The sequence below is a fragment of the Amblyomma americanum genome, chromosome 11 (genome assembly GCF_052857255.1).
Source record: "Amblyomma americanum isolate KBUSLIRL-KWMA chromosome 11, ASM5285725v1, whole genome shotgun sequence".
Classification (NCBI taxonomy): domain Eukaryota; kingdom Metazoa; phylum Arthropoda; class Arachnida; order Ixodida; family Ixodidae; genus Amblyomma; species Amblyomma americanum.
This window is the reverse complement of record NC_135507.1, coordinates 86701019-86717121: the sequence shown is the minus strand read 5'-3', so window position 1 is coordinate 86717121 and position 16103 is coordinate 86701019. Positions and strand designations below refer to the sequence as shown.

Sequence of the window (16103 nt, the reverse complement as noted above, 5' to 3'; positions counted from 1 at the left end):
GGGGTCAGAATGCAGAAATCAGAATGCCGATCATTGATATAATTCGCAGCCCTCCACCGTGGAGCCTTGTACAGTGAAAGCTCGTTAATTTGAACCTTGATAATTCGAATTTTTGAATAATTCTAACTACACTACTTGGTCCGGCCAAGCTGCATAGAGATCTATGTACAAAAAGCCCGTTAATTCGAAAGCGAGTTGGTTCCGCTACGAATAATTCGAACTACACACCGCCGCGTCTGGGCAGCTTGGAACACAGCACGTGGCCAAAAAAAAAGCACTTCCGCATAGTTAGAGGCTGCGCACGTCCTAAACGGGGACTGAACATGGAACCAGATAAAACCGTGTAAGAGTGGGTAAAGCCTAAATGGCACCATCACCGGCGCGGCGCTGGAGGGTAGGGGTTGCCGGCTGTGGCGGCGGCTGCCTACCCTCATTTCCGCACAGCCTCTGAAACTCACAACTAAATACTCGTTAATTCTAGCCCTGTTAACTTGGAAATACAGATCAGTACTGTCGGCGCAGTCTCAGCCAACGACCATGAAAGGCTATGACTTAGGACAGGCGCTACAAATTATGTGCGAAAAACTTTTCTTTGCGAGTGTCGTCCATCTTTACACCCATCAGTCACCAACGGAAGCACGCAGTCAGCCGCGATCATGATGCCGGCTTTTAACATCGCCCGGCCGTGGCCCGGCGGTCAGCCGCTGGCCAGAAGCGGCCAACACGGGCTAACAGCGCGGACCAATCAGGGCGCGAATGCGTCTGACTTCCGCCCGCTTCTACAACATGGCCGTGCCTGCCGAAGCCTCGGGCCCACGACCCAAGCGGTCTCTCGCTTGACCGCGAACTCATCGTTGCCGCTACTGTGCCTCGTGTTCACGGCAAACAAAAGTCGCACGAAGCTTTCGCTTTGTCTGAATATGCTCGCAGCACAAAATTTTTGCCATGAAATGCGCTAGATTTTTAGAATGTTTCCGGTTTTTGAAAGCTGTTAGTGTTAGCCACTACGTGTCGGTTGATGTCAGGAAGCGTGGGAGGTTCAAACAGGTTAACTATTTTGGTTCAGAAAGGGGCCACAAAGAATAATTCGTCCTCTTTGTTGTCATTGAATAAATAATAGCTTAATTGTAAATGCACAGCTGTTCTTTTCAGCTTTTTGCTAAGCATATGGTGCCGCTTGTGGTGCTGCATGGCGGCGGTGCGGCGGCGTTCCACCGTGCCGCTCAAAATTCGCAGCGCAAGTTCGCTCCATGTGGGTCACCCCTTAAGTCGAATGTACTGAAAACGAGGCTTGCACAACCGGAGAAGTGCTGGCACTGCGAAGTTCTCTTCTCCCCCTTGCTAAAGCTAAGTCAAAAAGTACACACCGTGAGGCTATTACTGCGCAGTATCTTGGCGCACTGTCAAGAAATGCGTTTTGGACCATGACAGTGCAAAACGGAGGGAAGCGTTAGTGACTGACGCTTTTCTTTTTTTCAAATTCTTAGGCAAAAATTGGGGGTGGGTGGGTCATTATGTGAGTGGGTTCATTACACGGGTAAATGTGGTACATATATCGTAATGCAAATGGTTCTTGTCAGTTTTTTCGAGGCCATTCGATAATTCGAACATCGGATAATTCAAACTTTTTTCCTTGTTCCTGAAAGTTTGAATTAACGAGCTTTCACTGTATAGCTTTCAGGTCAGCTTTGTTGAATAAAACATCTTGCCATATTTTTTTTACTGCGCTGGTTGTATTAGCCTGGTTCTGCCAGTTTCATGTTATCATCATTGTCCCACCTATTTGGCCCATTCCAGCATGGAAAGACAAATGACGACATTTAGTATGCACAAAGCTGCTTGCTCAGGGTTACAGCCACTCTACCCTGGTCTGCGTCCTGTCAGAGGCCAACTTATACAACTGAATTTGAACCAAGGCTGTAACCCAAACTGTGATGCAGGATATGCTTGCCCTCAGCCACAAATATGTCGTCATTCGCTCATTGGCTACTGCAGCTATTTGGCTTTAGTTTAGCTATTTGTCTGTGCTATTTGTGTAGTGGAGAATCTCTTGAAAGCTCTTAGTAAAAAGCTAAACATATTACTTAAGTGCTCCGCAGAGATTCGTTGCTAGAAGGACTCTCTCGTTGAAAGGTTGCTTGCTTACTTGTATGGGCCACTGCAGGCGTGCCGAATACGAAGTTAGCACGGCGTCTGTGTTTAAGCAGCTGTGCTAAGGAGTGCAGACACTTGATGCCGTGTGCTGCTCTTGCAGCCCGCATTATGGAAGTTTTTCAGCACTAACAGTGTTGCAAAACACCAGAAATAAAACTAGAGGTCACCGAGCCAATTTGAGCTTCTAATAAGAGTCCTCAGTGGGCAGCTCTCTAGCCCTCCCCGCCTCCTACAACCAGACACGAAATATACCGGTTTACTGCCAAATGGGAACGAGATTCTTCTGTTCTGCCCGTTTTCAAAATCGGTCCTAAGTAGGACGCCCCTTGTAAGCCCACCGGACATCCAGATTCGGATTTTCAGATGCCCACCCGACATCCGGATTCAGATGTCCACTTTCGGACCTGCTGTGTTCTTCCTTCGGATGTCCGAATTCGGCTTCAGACGTACGGACCTTAAATGGACATCCGTTGGACATTGCTGGCCGTCTGGGTTCTGCTCTGTTTCCAAAAAAAAGTCTCGAAGTGTGGTGCTCATCACTCTGTACTTGGAGAGTAAACAGCCGCCATCTTGTTTCTTCTTTCTTTGCAGGCCAGGGATCGCTAGACTTCTTGGAGAATACTGGAAAGCAGAAAGGCCCAAAGCCAGCTGCAGCTGGCAACCAACCAGGAAAGGGAAAGCGCCTCTCAAAGTGAGTCATTCGCATGCAATGGAGGGCATACAGGTAGCTGCAGCATGTAAGGGAACACTCAGTTTGCAGTCAAGAGCATTATTCATACAGTGAAGTAAATGTTTTATCAGTACCATCCATCCAGAGAGAGCCGCCGCGGTGGCTCAGTGGTGATGGCGCTCGGCTGCTGACCCGAAAAGCGCGGGTTCGATGCCGGTCACGGTGGTTGAATTTCAATGGAGGCGAAATTCTAGAGGCCTCTGTACTGTGCAATGTCAGTGCACATTTAGGAACCCCAGGTGGTCGAAATTTCTGGAGCCCTTCACTATGGCGTCCCCATAACCTGAGTCGCTTCGGGACATTAAACCCCTATAAAACAAACATCCAGAGTGAAATTAGTATTGTGCCTCTCACTCAAGCTTATAGAGTAATCATTTGCTCAATGTGTACAGAGTGTTTCACCTAAGACTACACAATTTTTAAAAATAGGCTTTTTGAGTTATAAGAGCACTTTTATCGGCATAGCATTGTTAGCTGTGTAGTACATCAGAATACAGCTAAGGCTAACTATAGCAGGCTGGTCATTTAATATTGAGCAGTTAACTTTTTAACTATTACTGTTAGGCTCCTTAATTATTGAGAGGTGCGGAGCCCACCATAAGTAATATCTGTATCAGTTTTTAGAATTTAGAATACATGGTTATCCTCGGTGCTGTTGCCCAACAAATTTTGGCTACATTGCACGCATTGGCACGCATTGCGTCAGAATATATGTCGGAATACTAATGAAAGTGTGCCGGCATAAATGCATTAAATCACTCCTCCCACACTTGGCGTTAAGAACACTCACTGACACCAGCATTTCGGACCACCCCAGTTGTTGCTCCACGTCTCACTGCCATGGTGGCAAATCTGTGGTCAGTTTTCTCACCTTCCTCCTCCTCCTCTTCTCTGGCACACTTTGTGCATCCTGCCAGGTCGCAATTGAAGAGGCAGTACAAGGACAAGAAGTACGGCTATGGCGGCCAGCGCAAGCGGTCCAAGTTCAACACGGCGAGCAGTTCGGCCGACGTGGAGGGCTTCAGTCGGAAGAAGCACAACATGGCACCAGGGGCCGGCAAGGTTTGGTCGTCTTTCCTGCCCTCTCTGTTAGGACTGCGTTTACACCTGTCAAAGAGTCAGTATGAGCATTGCCTCACATGGCAATGCTTTATGCTTTTTAATGTGCGAGCATTAGAGGGGACATGTCGCAGAGGTGGTGAAACCCTCTGAAGCCCTAGGAGTGAAGCCCTGCTCACCGGATTGTGAGCAAACTGTCCACTGTCGCAGGTGGTAGTAAAATTACCGATTTGTCACGAGTGGTTGCCCGTCAAGAGCATCCTAGGTCACAGAAGTCCCACCGGTGGTAGCACCTGCCATCGCAGGGCAGTGCTGCATCGCTTAACCGCTGCACCAGGGTACAAGGACTCCCAGGGATCTATGAAGGCAAAATAGAGAATGACTGATGTTGCGGCATTAATGGGCGGACTGCTCTTAAAAGAAAAAATTTTTGTTTCTGCTCCAAATTTAATCAAAATACACACTCTTGACTAGGTTTCCGTGCTGATTCCAAAAAATCTCATTGGTTTCATGATAGGCTGATTAGTTCCTGAGTTATGCATAATTAACACCCTCTCATTAATAAGAAAAATTAAGAGAAAAAGCACATTATAAATGTTCATAAATTTCACTTGGTTAGGTTCTGGAAACACAAAAGGGTGAAATGTTGGATACAGTTTTTCAATTTTACCATCATAAGTAGTTTTTAAAGACATTGAAACTCAAGGTACAAATAGTGTCCAACTTGCAATCAAAAACTAGAGCAAGTTAAAAAATTTCTGAACCTTAATTACAAATTCTGCTCCCAACATTGCCTAGTCTACACATATGGCTACGTGCTAAAAAAACTGTTGTTTATGGCAAAGTGCTTCAAATTTGTTCACATACTGGCATTAGCAGGCACCCAATAGCCTTCTGGGATGTAGTCTGTATGACCAGAGTGATTAAAATGGCGCTTTTTCAGTGTGCGCTGCAGATTTTCTGCAGATTCAACTCCGTGTAAACTTCCCGAACTGATGGCGCACAGTCGAAAGTCAACTTCTGAGCCGCACGGTCCACCGCGGAAGTCAACTTCTTTTTGGCGTATTTCTTCCAAGTTTTTGAATGCACACCGCGGTGGGATATGTTCATCACCGAAAATATGTCATTCTTCACGGCACGCTGGTTTCCCGTTGACTGCATCGCGCGCACGGCGAGGATGTTCACCGCGAACGGGCTCACTGTCTGGTCGGTCTCCACACGCGGCGAACTCCATCGAGATGAAATGTCGCAACAGTTCACACATGTCAGGATCAGTTTGGCGGCGAGGCCATACTCTCTGTCGGATTTTTGTGTCGTCACGTCGCCATTGCATACTTTGCACTTCACTGATGCCAGTATCTTGTTCACCAAACGCAAGCTGACGATGGAGAAGGTGTCGCCGAGTGGGGCAGTTGCGGAGTCTCTCATTCCACTGAAGAACGCTGCCTTGCACTCTGTTGCTGGCACTGATGCTGTCTGCTGAAGTTTCTCCTGAACTTTCTTGTCCATTTCTTCGATCGCACAAGGTTGCAGCTTTGGGGTATCATGTCGAACACGACCGCTGCCTGTTGAGGCTTCCGCGACCGGCGCCGCAGTTAGGCTTAGCTCGATCGGCACCTCCCGATCCGCCTGCAGAGGCGTATCCACGGCGCTTGCGGTGTCCGTGCTGCTCGAGGTGACCGTGATGCTCTTGTTCAGGTTGGTAATGAGCGATTATTGTCCTCTTTTTCCCGTATCTGTGAGTCATGTGGAACTTTGGCGCCGACGTTGACATCGTCGCGAGGTGCACCAGCTAACACACCTTGGCAAGATGGCTACCGCTTGCTCTCAACGGATGCTTTCAGCAGATGACACAAGGCCTTTCAGCTAATTAGATAGCAGCCTTCGGTCACGTGCACCAACTAGCGAATAGCATCGTGCGTTGCGACTGCTTTTTGGCGGCATTTTCTCCCTCATTCAATAAGCATAACAAAGCAGCAACTGCGCGAAATTCAAAACGAAAAGCAGCTCTTCCAAATGAGACCAAGGTGGCTGCGATCGCTGCAGTGAAACGATAATAGCATGTCGCGGAAAAAGCCCTGTTATTGCGCAAAAATCTGTCAAGAGAGAGCTCGGATCCAAGTTGTCTACTCATTTTACAGCTCAAATATTGGCTCAGGAGATTAGAAAATTCACAGGCTCGTAAAGAAACAGCTTCAGATTTTGAAAATTCCATTTTTGAAAAATCAATTTTTTTCACGATTTTTTTGCCTCCAAGAGCCGTCTCCCCTCTTAAAAGATGACAAGAACAGAAAGGCCAAGAACAAAAATAAAAAAAATAAAAAATTAAATAAGAAGTCAGCATGTGATCAGCTAGTGTAGTGCGTAGTGGTGACTGCTCATTCATTCCCAAAGTGTCACCCAAATTGGTGTCATTGAGTTTTTTTGCTGGCCTATAATAAATGTGGCCTCATGTGTGCATACTAGCTGCAGTGTCTACTCAGTGTATGCATAGGTTGTGTGTCTGCACATACGTACATAGTGCTGCTTATAAGTCTATTTTTTTTTGCAAGAACAATCTTTCAAAATTGACAGGTCGACCTGTATGCAGAGCCAGCCTATATTTAGGGGTTGAAGGTAGTTTCATCCAAGCCAATGGGAATATACACCTCTTGCCCATGCCAGTTCTAAGCAGAAAGCATGGACCTCCATGAGTGAAAAAAAACAGAAATCGTGTGTTCAATGAATATGAATTCTGCTGACAAAAATTTGAATTGCGAGCAATTTACGGGGCTCGCTTGTGCTCTGGGTGTTCTTGGGCGTTCAGTAGACAGTGTGAGAGCAAACTTCCGATATTCTCAGTGGCGTAGTAGAAGCTGCAGATTGTGTGTTGTGGTGGAATCTGAAACCATAGAACCTTTGGCAGTTATGTCTGCCTCTGTCAGCCAGGCAGCAGGCAAGTATGGAAAGCAGGACAGGGAGCCGTTTTATTGTGCTTGGTCGCTGTTTATCTCCGACTGTTTGCCTTGCCATTGTCTTTAGATGTGTGCGTGCTGTGATTCGATGGGATTTTGAAACTACGTAATGAAGTGTGATGTATTCGTCAACTTATATATTTTTGGCCAGCAACATTGCATATTGGGGGCCCGACTTATGCCTGTGCTACACGGGTACGTTGAAATGACATTCGAGTCGAACGGCATTCGAAACTTCGAATGGCATTCAGACTGGTTGGACCCGTACGGTGCTACACGACTATTCCAAAAGCATTCAAAAGCTTCAGTATTCTGCCGCCAAGCTACAGGGGTGCTGCTGCCGTCAAGTTTTGTTTTAAACAAATATAGCAGCAACAATTAATTTGTATAGTTACAGTCCGCTATAAAATTGCTACATTTAAAAGTAATATGTCATTTCTAATAAATTTTACTATTTATTCATTACTAAACGCCTCTGTTCTAATAGAGGCCCAAGCCCATAGCCCTGCCATTTTTTGTGTGCGGTCTGTTGGCTACATTGGGCTCTATCTCCTGCGTGTGTCGCAAAAACAAAAAGTGCAATAAACTTTACCGAATAAAAAAAAAGCTCACTTAAAATGTACACACAGATGCACAGACGCACACGCACACAAAATAAAAAGACAAAACACAGCAAAAGCAACAGCACAAAGTGAAAAAACACACTGGGTCAAAATGGCTGCCTTTCTTTCCTACGATGGGTTCCAGAGTATGCGGTTAATATTTTCTTGCTAACAAAACTTCTGGAAAAGATCCGTGTAGTGTATATAAATAGTATTTATAATTTCATCGTTTAACGAACGTATTTGCTCTTCAAAACCTATGCTGCCACCTATGACGCGAAGACGCTGCGGTAGAGAGTAGTCGCGCTTGTGTTTCGAAGGCATTCCAAAATCTCGAATGTCTCCGCAGAGCTCCGTCGACTCGAATGTCATGTGAACCGATTGCCGTTCAAAAACGTCGTGTAGCAGCGCAGGTTTGGCAGTCGAGTCGAATGACATTCGTTTGGAAGGCATTCGAAACGCCCGTGTAGCACAGGTATTACATTTGAAGTCATTATACGTGGCTATATACAACACTTTTTTCGATACTGTTTTCTGGTTTTATTTAGTTGTTAGTGTTGTATCTATCTTGTGCTGTTCTGTGTCTTATGTACAGTAAAAGCTCGTTAATTCGACACTGACGGGACCGCGAAAAATTGTCGAATTAACCGAATGTCGAAATATCGAATGAACCACAAAAAACATGAAATTTGCCCCAGCATGACATACCTTTATTTGGCAAAGAAGTTTGTTATCGTCGTCTGCTTTTTCGGGCGAATTTGAGCGGCTACAATAGCTCGAACAGCTGCCAGATGCTCCGCAGCACGCGAACCATCCGGAATTTGTTCACAGAAGTCTTCCAGCACGGACAAGGCTTCTGCGGCTTCTTTCACCGTGCTCTTCGGCGTTTGGGGCAGGTGCTCACAATTGTCATCTTCCGACGAATCGTCGTTGTCGGCGCCTGTCACTTCTTGGATGATTTCGTCCTCGGTCAGCTGACCGGCAATGGCGACACCATCATCGATGGACACGTAATCCACGAGCCGCACGGCAGGAGGCAAAACGCTGTCGAAACAGCTGTCGTCTTCTGTGGTTGCGTCAGCTGCTTCTGTCGGCAGTTCCCCCACACCGCAGTTCGGTTGCACAAAACTGCTGTGCCGAAAGCAGTTCGCAATAACTGCTGTAGGCGTGTTACCCCATTCGTGCGCCAGAATGTTCAAAGCGCTGAGGAGCGTATGGTCGTACTTCTTCCCAGCTTCCATACAGAGGAGCATGCGCTGCAATACATGCTTTCTGTACTTGCATTTTATATACTGGATTATGCCCTGGTCCATGGGCTGATGGGCTGCGGTTGTATTCGGCAGGAGGAACACAAGCTTAATCCATTCCAGTCCCGACACCTTGCAGTGAGCACTGCAATTGTTCACAACCATGAGGACCTTCCGTTTCTCAGCTCGAAAACACCGATCCATTTGATGAAGCCAGGACTGAAATATGCTGGACGTCATCCAAGCCTTCCTGTTGGCTTGGTATTCAACCGGAAGGCGCCGCGCGTTCTTGAAGCACCTCGGCTTCTGAGCCTTTCCGATCACTAGGAGAGGCAGACGCTCTGTTCTCGTCATGTTGGCGGCAAGTAGCACAGTGACCCTTTTTTTGCTTCTTTTCCCAGCTGTGCAGGGGTCACCTTTAAAGGTGATCGTCTTATCCGGGAGTGCTTTAAAGAAAAGCGCTGTTTCGTCAGCGTTAAATATATTCGGAGCGTCGTACGCAGCTAGGTGTTCACGAAGCCCGGTGATCCGCCACTCCTCGATCCTGTCTTCGTCCACGGATGCTTTTTCGCCACACACACTCTTAAAAGTCAGATTGTGACGGCTTCTGAAGCGAGCAAGCCAACCTTCAGAAGCTTTGAACTCTTCAAGGTTCATTTTTGTGGCGAACCTTTCAGTCTGGGCACAAATTAATGGCCCACTCACAGGGAGGTAGGCCTCACGTGCGTTTCTAATCCATCGCATTACGGCTTCTTCGAGTTCCGGGTGGGCCGCAGTCCGCAGTAGTTTCCTTTTGTCACCGTAGGCTTCACTGTCAAACGCCTCCATAATGCTGTTTTCATTCTTCACGTAAGTGGCCAAGGTGGTTCTTTTAACATCATACTTGACCATCACGTCAGAGCGCGAAACACCATCCTTCAGCACCTTCAATATTTCCACTTTCGTGGTTAGGTCCTTCGCCTGGTTGTACTTCGGCCGCTTTGCCGGTGTCGCCATCGGAGCAGGACGCGATGGCGAGGCACGCAGGCACGGCGCGCTACGCACTCGAAAACAGCACAGTAAACACGCTGGCAAAGCACGCAATATCCAGAAAAGGCGTGTTAGGGTTCAATAACCGCGATCGTAGCAGCAAGAAACACGGGGCAACGACGACACACACCAAAACGAGACTTGCTGAAGGTAGGGTTAACACGACGACTGAGCACGACTGCAAGAGGCAACGAAGCACAAAGAAAGACACCGGGCGCTTCGGCCACTGCTAACCTTGCTTCCCTCGCCCTCTCTCGCACTGCTGATGACGATGACCGTACGGATGGCCTACGCTACATTCTTTTTTTCCAACTTTGCAGTAGCGCCGCTCTTGGCGGGCCGTGGAACTAGGTCGAATTAACCGATGGGCGGTAAAATTTGTCCGAATTAACGAGAGTTTTGCCCCAAGACTCCTATATATAATTGTAGGGACCATGCGTGCAGGTCGAATTATCCGATTGTCCGAATTAACGGGGGTCGAATTAACGAGCTTTCACTGTATTTCACTTTGTAGCAGTTGTTTTTAAGCTATATTTTTGGTGTGTGAGCATTACAACTCTTGTGTCAGAAAATCAATATGTCTGACCATACCATATCTACTCGAGCCTAGGCCGGCCTCAATTCTAGGCTGACCCCCGAAATTCATAAAGTGAGAAAATAAAAGGTTACTTGAATGTAAGCCGTATGAAAAAAGGCATTGACTAGGACTGGAACATGTATTTTATTAAGCTTGCGATGCTTGTCGTAGCACATCGAATGCTCACTCATCATCTTTGTCAACATCGCTGACATCGCTGTCCTCTTTGTAACTGGCTTCCTCCCACAGCGCACTGTCTTCACTTCCATCCAGCGTGTTCGAGACGCTACACTTGCAGAAGGGCCGTACAATCAGTTCGGCTGGAATTTCCTCCCATGCCGCGGCAACCCAGTTCGCCACTTGGCTAAGCGAAGCACGCTTGATGCGCCCGGTCGGTGTGAGCTGGTGGTCGTGAAGTGTCAGCCAGTTGTTGTAGTGCTCCCGCAGCCTATCCTTAAAGGGCTTGTTGATTGCAACGTCGAGTTGTTGTAGCTGGCTCGTCATTCCTGCGGGTATCACCCCAGTGTCCATACCGCCTTTCGAAAGCACTGACTTTAAGGCATCTGTCAAGTGGCCCCGATAGGAGTCGAGAATTAAGAGTGACTCTTTGAACAACAGGGCCCCGGCACGACATTGCCAAATGATCTTCACCCAATCTTCGACTAGGGCACCACTCATACATCCATTTTCGTGTGTGTGCACGACGTTTTTAGGGAAAACCTCTCTGGATGGAAGCGTTTTCCGCTTAAAAATGAGGTACGGCGGCATTTTTCGCCCATCGGCCATGCAACATAACATCACGGTAAGACGTTGCTTTTCATACCCAGCAGTTCTTACTTTCACCTGTTTTGTGCCCTTCTCATCAACTGTGTATGGCACAGGCATGTTGAAATATAGTGGGGTCTAATCGGTGTCACCGATTTGGCCCAGACTGTACTGCTTCTCCAGCCGCTTCTTGATCACAAAGCGCTGAAATTCCACCAGCTTCTCCTCAAAATCAGGTGCTAGGTTTTGGCATACGGAAGTTCGCTGTTGCAGGCAGAACCCGAAATGCTTCATGAAACGAGTGACCCAGTCCCTGCTGGCTTTAAATTGGGTCTGTAGGACGCCTCTAAAGTTAGCGACCTCCCTTGCCTTTGGTTGTATTATCTCCATCGTCACGGGCACTGCACCTTCCCTTTGCTTCCTGATAAAGTTGGCGACATTCTTTTCCATCTCGTGGTGTCGCCCGCTCTTGGGTCCAATGAAGGCCATTCGCTTTGCAGCGCAGCTGATTAGCTCGTTCCACAGCTTCTGCCACCGGCGCATGTTCTTCTCATCCACGGTGAAGTCGCGCCGGGTTTGTAGGTTTGAAGTGCTTTCCGCTTAAAAGCCGCGACATAATGGCATCGCTTGGGAGGCCCATTGCGCCGCAAACACAGGCGTTTCTCGAAGTCACGTGGCGGCGAACACAAGCAAGTACGGGACGGCGAGTCATTTGTTCACAACGTTCAAAAAGCCTGTACCAACAAGCAAAATGAAGCCTGCAAGCAGCTGCATGCAAGCTATGGCCGCGAGATGGCATTACATGTTTAGCAGTTGCAGGCAAACCGCATCCTAAGCCGAGCCCCGACTTTCGTAAACGATTTAAAAACAAAAAGTCTCAGCCTAGATTCGAGTAAATACGGTATTTCTGAAGCTTCTTTTAACAAGTGTCCAAGTGGAGAGTGTGAAATCCTCCTCTCCAAGCGACGTCAGCTAAGGATAGCTACCGGAAGGCTACAACCAACCACGTCCCTGGCTCTGGGGCACTGTCGAAGGCCGAGAGGTGCAAAACGGTGCTCATTGCCTGGCTGCCAAATGTTAACATTGCTATATCTTCCGTGGTGCTGTCAGCAAGTGCAAGATAAAGTGTTAACCGCGGCATCGATGCTTGCCGCACCATGGCTAGTCACTTGTGTAATGAGGCAAAGCCAGCTGCCTGCCTGCCAAGCAACCTCAGCTTCGTGCTCGGCAGTTCGATATATCTCTTTTATGGCATTCCTCTTTCGATATGTCGACTAAGAATTGCTTGTATTTTTAAAAATATTTACAAACAGTTCAGTATAACCAGTAATCTTTTATATCCGTGTTCGTTATACCGAGGTTTGACTGTATTTTAAAATTTTACTGTTGTCTTGCAGAAACGTCCTGGCAAGGCAAGGCGGCAGAATATGAAGAACAAGCAGAGGAGAAAATGACGCTGTCCTGCTTGTTGTGTGCACTGGACCAAGATATGAGTGGCTGCTGTGAGTTGACTGAGAAAAGAATAAACTGTACATGTTTCTTGTTTGGCATTGTTGTCAATCTGGCATATATAGCAAGGCAGTAGCTGGTTTGCATTCTGGGGCTCTCAACTTCGGACTCAGCCCCTGTGGTCACTTGCGGCATGTTTCATCAAGCGTGAAATTTTGAAATGTCAGCATCTTTGCATTTTAAATGTGTGGAATGTTTTGGATGATCCAAAAAATGGTAACAGAGATGCTTCGTACGTCCAAGAGAAGAGGGCGTTGCACACCACACGATGCACACCATTTACAATCTACCTGTGACAGTTTGCAGAGTTGTTATAGCACCACAAATGGCTGGGTACTAGCTGCAGATATGTGTTGCCTTTAGTCGAGATGCCCTCCGCACCTGTGCGCCTCTTGCTGGCAACTAACAGATGTCATTCTATCATACCTTCGCAACCAGGGATATTTTCTGGCATTTACGTTTAACAGCGGGATGCTTTGAAGGACGATAAGAAATCACACAAACCCAGTGCTTATGTGGAACTGAAATGTAATACACAAAATGCATAATACTTGACAGGCTACCAAGGGATTAAAAGTTGATATGTAGCTGCAGGATGTAGAGGCACTTTAGCAGCAGACAATTGAAGATAACTGCAATCGATTTTTGTCTGAAAGCAGCACTTATTTATGCAGTCGCAGCTAGAACACTGCTCGGGTTTATTTCTGGAGTCCCAGCCCTGCTTTTGCCGACCAGGAGATTCCAATGAGCTGTGTTGGGCTGGAAAAGGCATTTGATGCCATTAGCGTGTATCGTCCTCCACTTTGCAGCTTAAGGATGATCAGTATACGGAAGCTTGTAAGAGTTATCTTACAGTGGACACTAAAACATTGTAAAAGCGGCTCTAAGAATAAATCAACAAGTGCACATATAGTAGCTTGCCTACAGACCTTGCGTCCCACAAACAAAAAAGGTATACAGGTGTCTACCCTCACAATTTTCGAATCTAACGCATGACTGAAAATTACATTGAGTTAAATTCCTCGTGTGCTTTAAGAAATAACATGGCACTGTTCTGAACTGGTCATTGGAAGTGTCAAGAAAGCTGCTTTAAACCTAATGTGTCCTGAGAAGTAAGGGTCAAAAGGAAAGGCTTATTAGAAATCGTTTAGGAAACCTAACGAAGGTTGCAGGCTCACAGGTTGTAAATGCGATGCACGAAAATATCTCGGATAAGCTGTGTGCGATGATTATGCAAACGAACCTTGGTATAGAGAACAGGTAAAAAATCGTAAAAGTTTGATATTGCTGAAAATCGTAATATAAAATTTAGTAAAAAAACGCACGCGTGAGCAGCGCAATTTAATCGGTGATGGGACAGAAACTAGGGCACAGAGTTGTACGTAACGTGTTACAAGTATAATTGGATACATGTGATCAGTTACATTTTCTTTTAATTTTGTAACTAATAGATTATTTTTCAAACAATAATGTTCCGGGTAATTAATGCACTTTTTTCTGCAGTTGGTTACTGGTATACAGTTATTTTTTTTTCCAAAAAGTTGTAACCGACAGTGCAGCATTGAGAACCTCAACCTGATGACAAACACTGGTGCTAATAGGAATGTTTCCTTCATGACAGAGCGACAACAGGCCACCTGTCAAAAACCATGACATGCGATCATGTCCGGCCCACAACCGGATCACTGCTATCCTCTATGGCAGTTCTCGTCGTGAGAAACATCATGGGACCACTGTGTAGAGACCGTGGTAGGGACCCTGTCTTGTCAGATGGTGCCACAACTTGCTTCCCACTACACTGAACTCGCAGGCATGCACACACAGCATGGAGCAACAACAAAACGCGACGCTGCATAGAGGACTTGGACACTAAAGCCCTTTGCTCCAGCACATACATTGAGAGAGTGTTCAGTGTAGCTGCTGTTCTCTTCACGAGGAAATGTGGGAAAATTATTGAATAAAACTGAGAGGTAGCTTCTTTGAAAATTAACGTCTAACAATCTATCAAACAAGCTATAGTAGTTCATATGTAGTTTGGGTATATTTGTGTTAAAGCAATAAAAGTTGGAAGGAGAGTTACACAACAGTAACGAGTTACTTTTTTAGTGCTCTAATTGAATGATTGCTGCAATCAGTCGCATTTCAGATAAAGTAATTGTAATCGGTAATGCAATGTGTACAAGACTGCTCCGGCCATCCGTAATGGAGAAAATAGGAGACCTTTTCCGATATTTGAACGCCGTATCGATCCCGGAGTCCACGGAAAACCGTGCCCGCCAGTCAGGTTGGTTTCCCCGCACAGCACCGCTAACGCAGCGGTAGCAGGCTAAGCACCAGCTACGGTTTCTTCCGCGCAGCACTAGTGTCTAGTAAAAATGGTACGTCAGAATGAAGGCTATCGCCGTTTCGACCTCCTCGGGAGCATTTGACATGAACGCAGCTGTGATGGCTGCTGCTAGGCTACAGCCGTCTGCCTCTGCTAAGGGGGCGCTGTCGGCGAGAGGCGCGAAAGCATGTTAGCACTGTTGGCGATTGCGAGCTTAAAAAAAAATAGCTGTGGTTCAACCCGGCTGAACCTAGTAAGACCATCGAAAGCTCTGGTCTTCAAGTTTTCCTACCATGACGCCTTTCCATATCGTAAAAATCATCAGATTCCCCCTGACGGCGACGATACATCGTCGAAGCACTAGTTGCGGCACTGTGCTCATGCATGGCTTTGTGTGAATGAAGATAAGCACACGCCACAAGCTTTTATATAGCGAACGGCGCGTCACGCGATTTCCGCCAGTTGCGAGAGTGCCGTCTGCTCCCTATACGCAGCTGCGGTGAGTCACGTGGCATGACGTCAGAGCCAAGACTCTGCTCCTCCTGGTTTGAACGTCAAATTTCATAGCCATATGACCTTCAGCTTTGCACGGGAGTAGTAGAGCGTTCGCTCTAAAGCACTATTGCGAGACAAATGCGCGAACACTTGTCGCACCAGCACCATTTACTTGTGTTGTGCGGCGAAGTCTGCCGCCTGCCATCTGAGTGGGCGCTGCTGAATTGGCGCAGGGGGATCCATGTATCTATGTCCAACTTCGTTACGTATATAAAGTACGAATTCCACAGGTTTGTTAAAAATATTTAGGAAGATTTCGATACATCCAATAATTCGTAACATCCGTGTTATATCGAGTTTTGACAGGTCCGAGCTTTCGGTGTAGGCCTGAGCCCGTGCAGAGCTTGACTGATGCAGTCGCTCTTATGTCCATTCGGTGAAGACTTGTCCCAACTCCCGTGAACAGCTACGGGCAGCGGACATAGTCGGCCATTACCCCTGTCTTCGGTCAGCAGTCCAAATCTCTTTTTCCGTTAACTGATTTGTCGCTCCGCCCCCTTAAAGCTTAAGGAGTGTCTTCTTTCACTCCCTCCTTTATTCCTTCCCTTACGGTGCGGTTCAGGTGTCCAACGATATATGAGACAGATACTGCGCCA

The 16103-nt window shown here is 46.9% G+C and overlaps 1 protein-coding gene across 1 annotated transcript in view; it reads left to right on the top strand.

The window, feature by feature from the left end:
• Nucleotides 1-12667, top strand: part of LOC144110752 (putative rRNA-processing protein EBP2) — a 60293-nt gene extending 47626 nt beyond the window's left edge. Inside the window, exons 6-8 of the mRNA XM_077643826.1 lie at nucleotides 2746-2845; nucleotides 3802-3946; nucleotides 12515-12667. Coding sequence (XP_077499952.1) covers nucleotides 2746-2845; nucleotides 3802-3946; nucleotides 12515-12571 — 302 coding nt within the window. The 3' untranslated portion in view covers nucleotides 12572-12667. The remainder of the gene's footprint in view (nucleotides 1-2745; nucleotides 2846-3801; nucleotides 3947-12514) is intronic.
• The last annotated feature ends 3436 nt before the right edge of the window (nucleotides 12668-16103 follow it).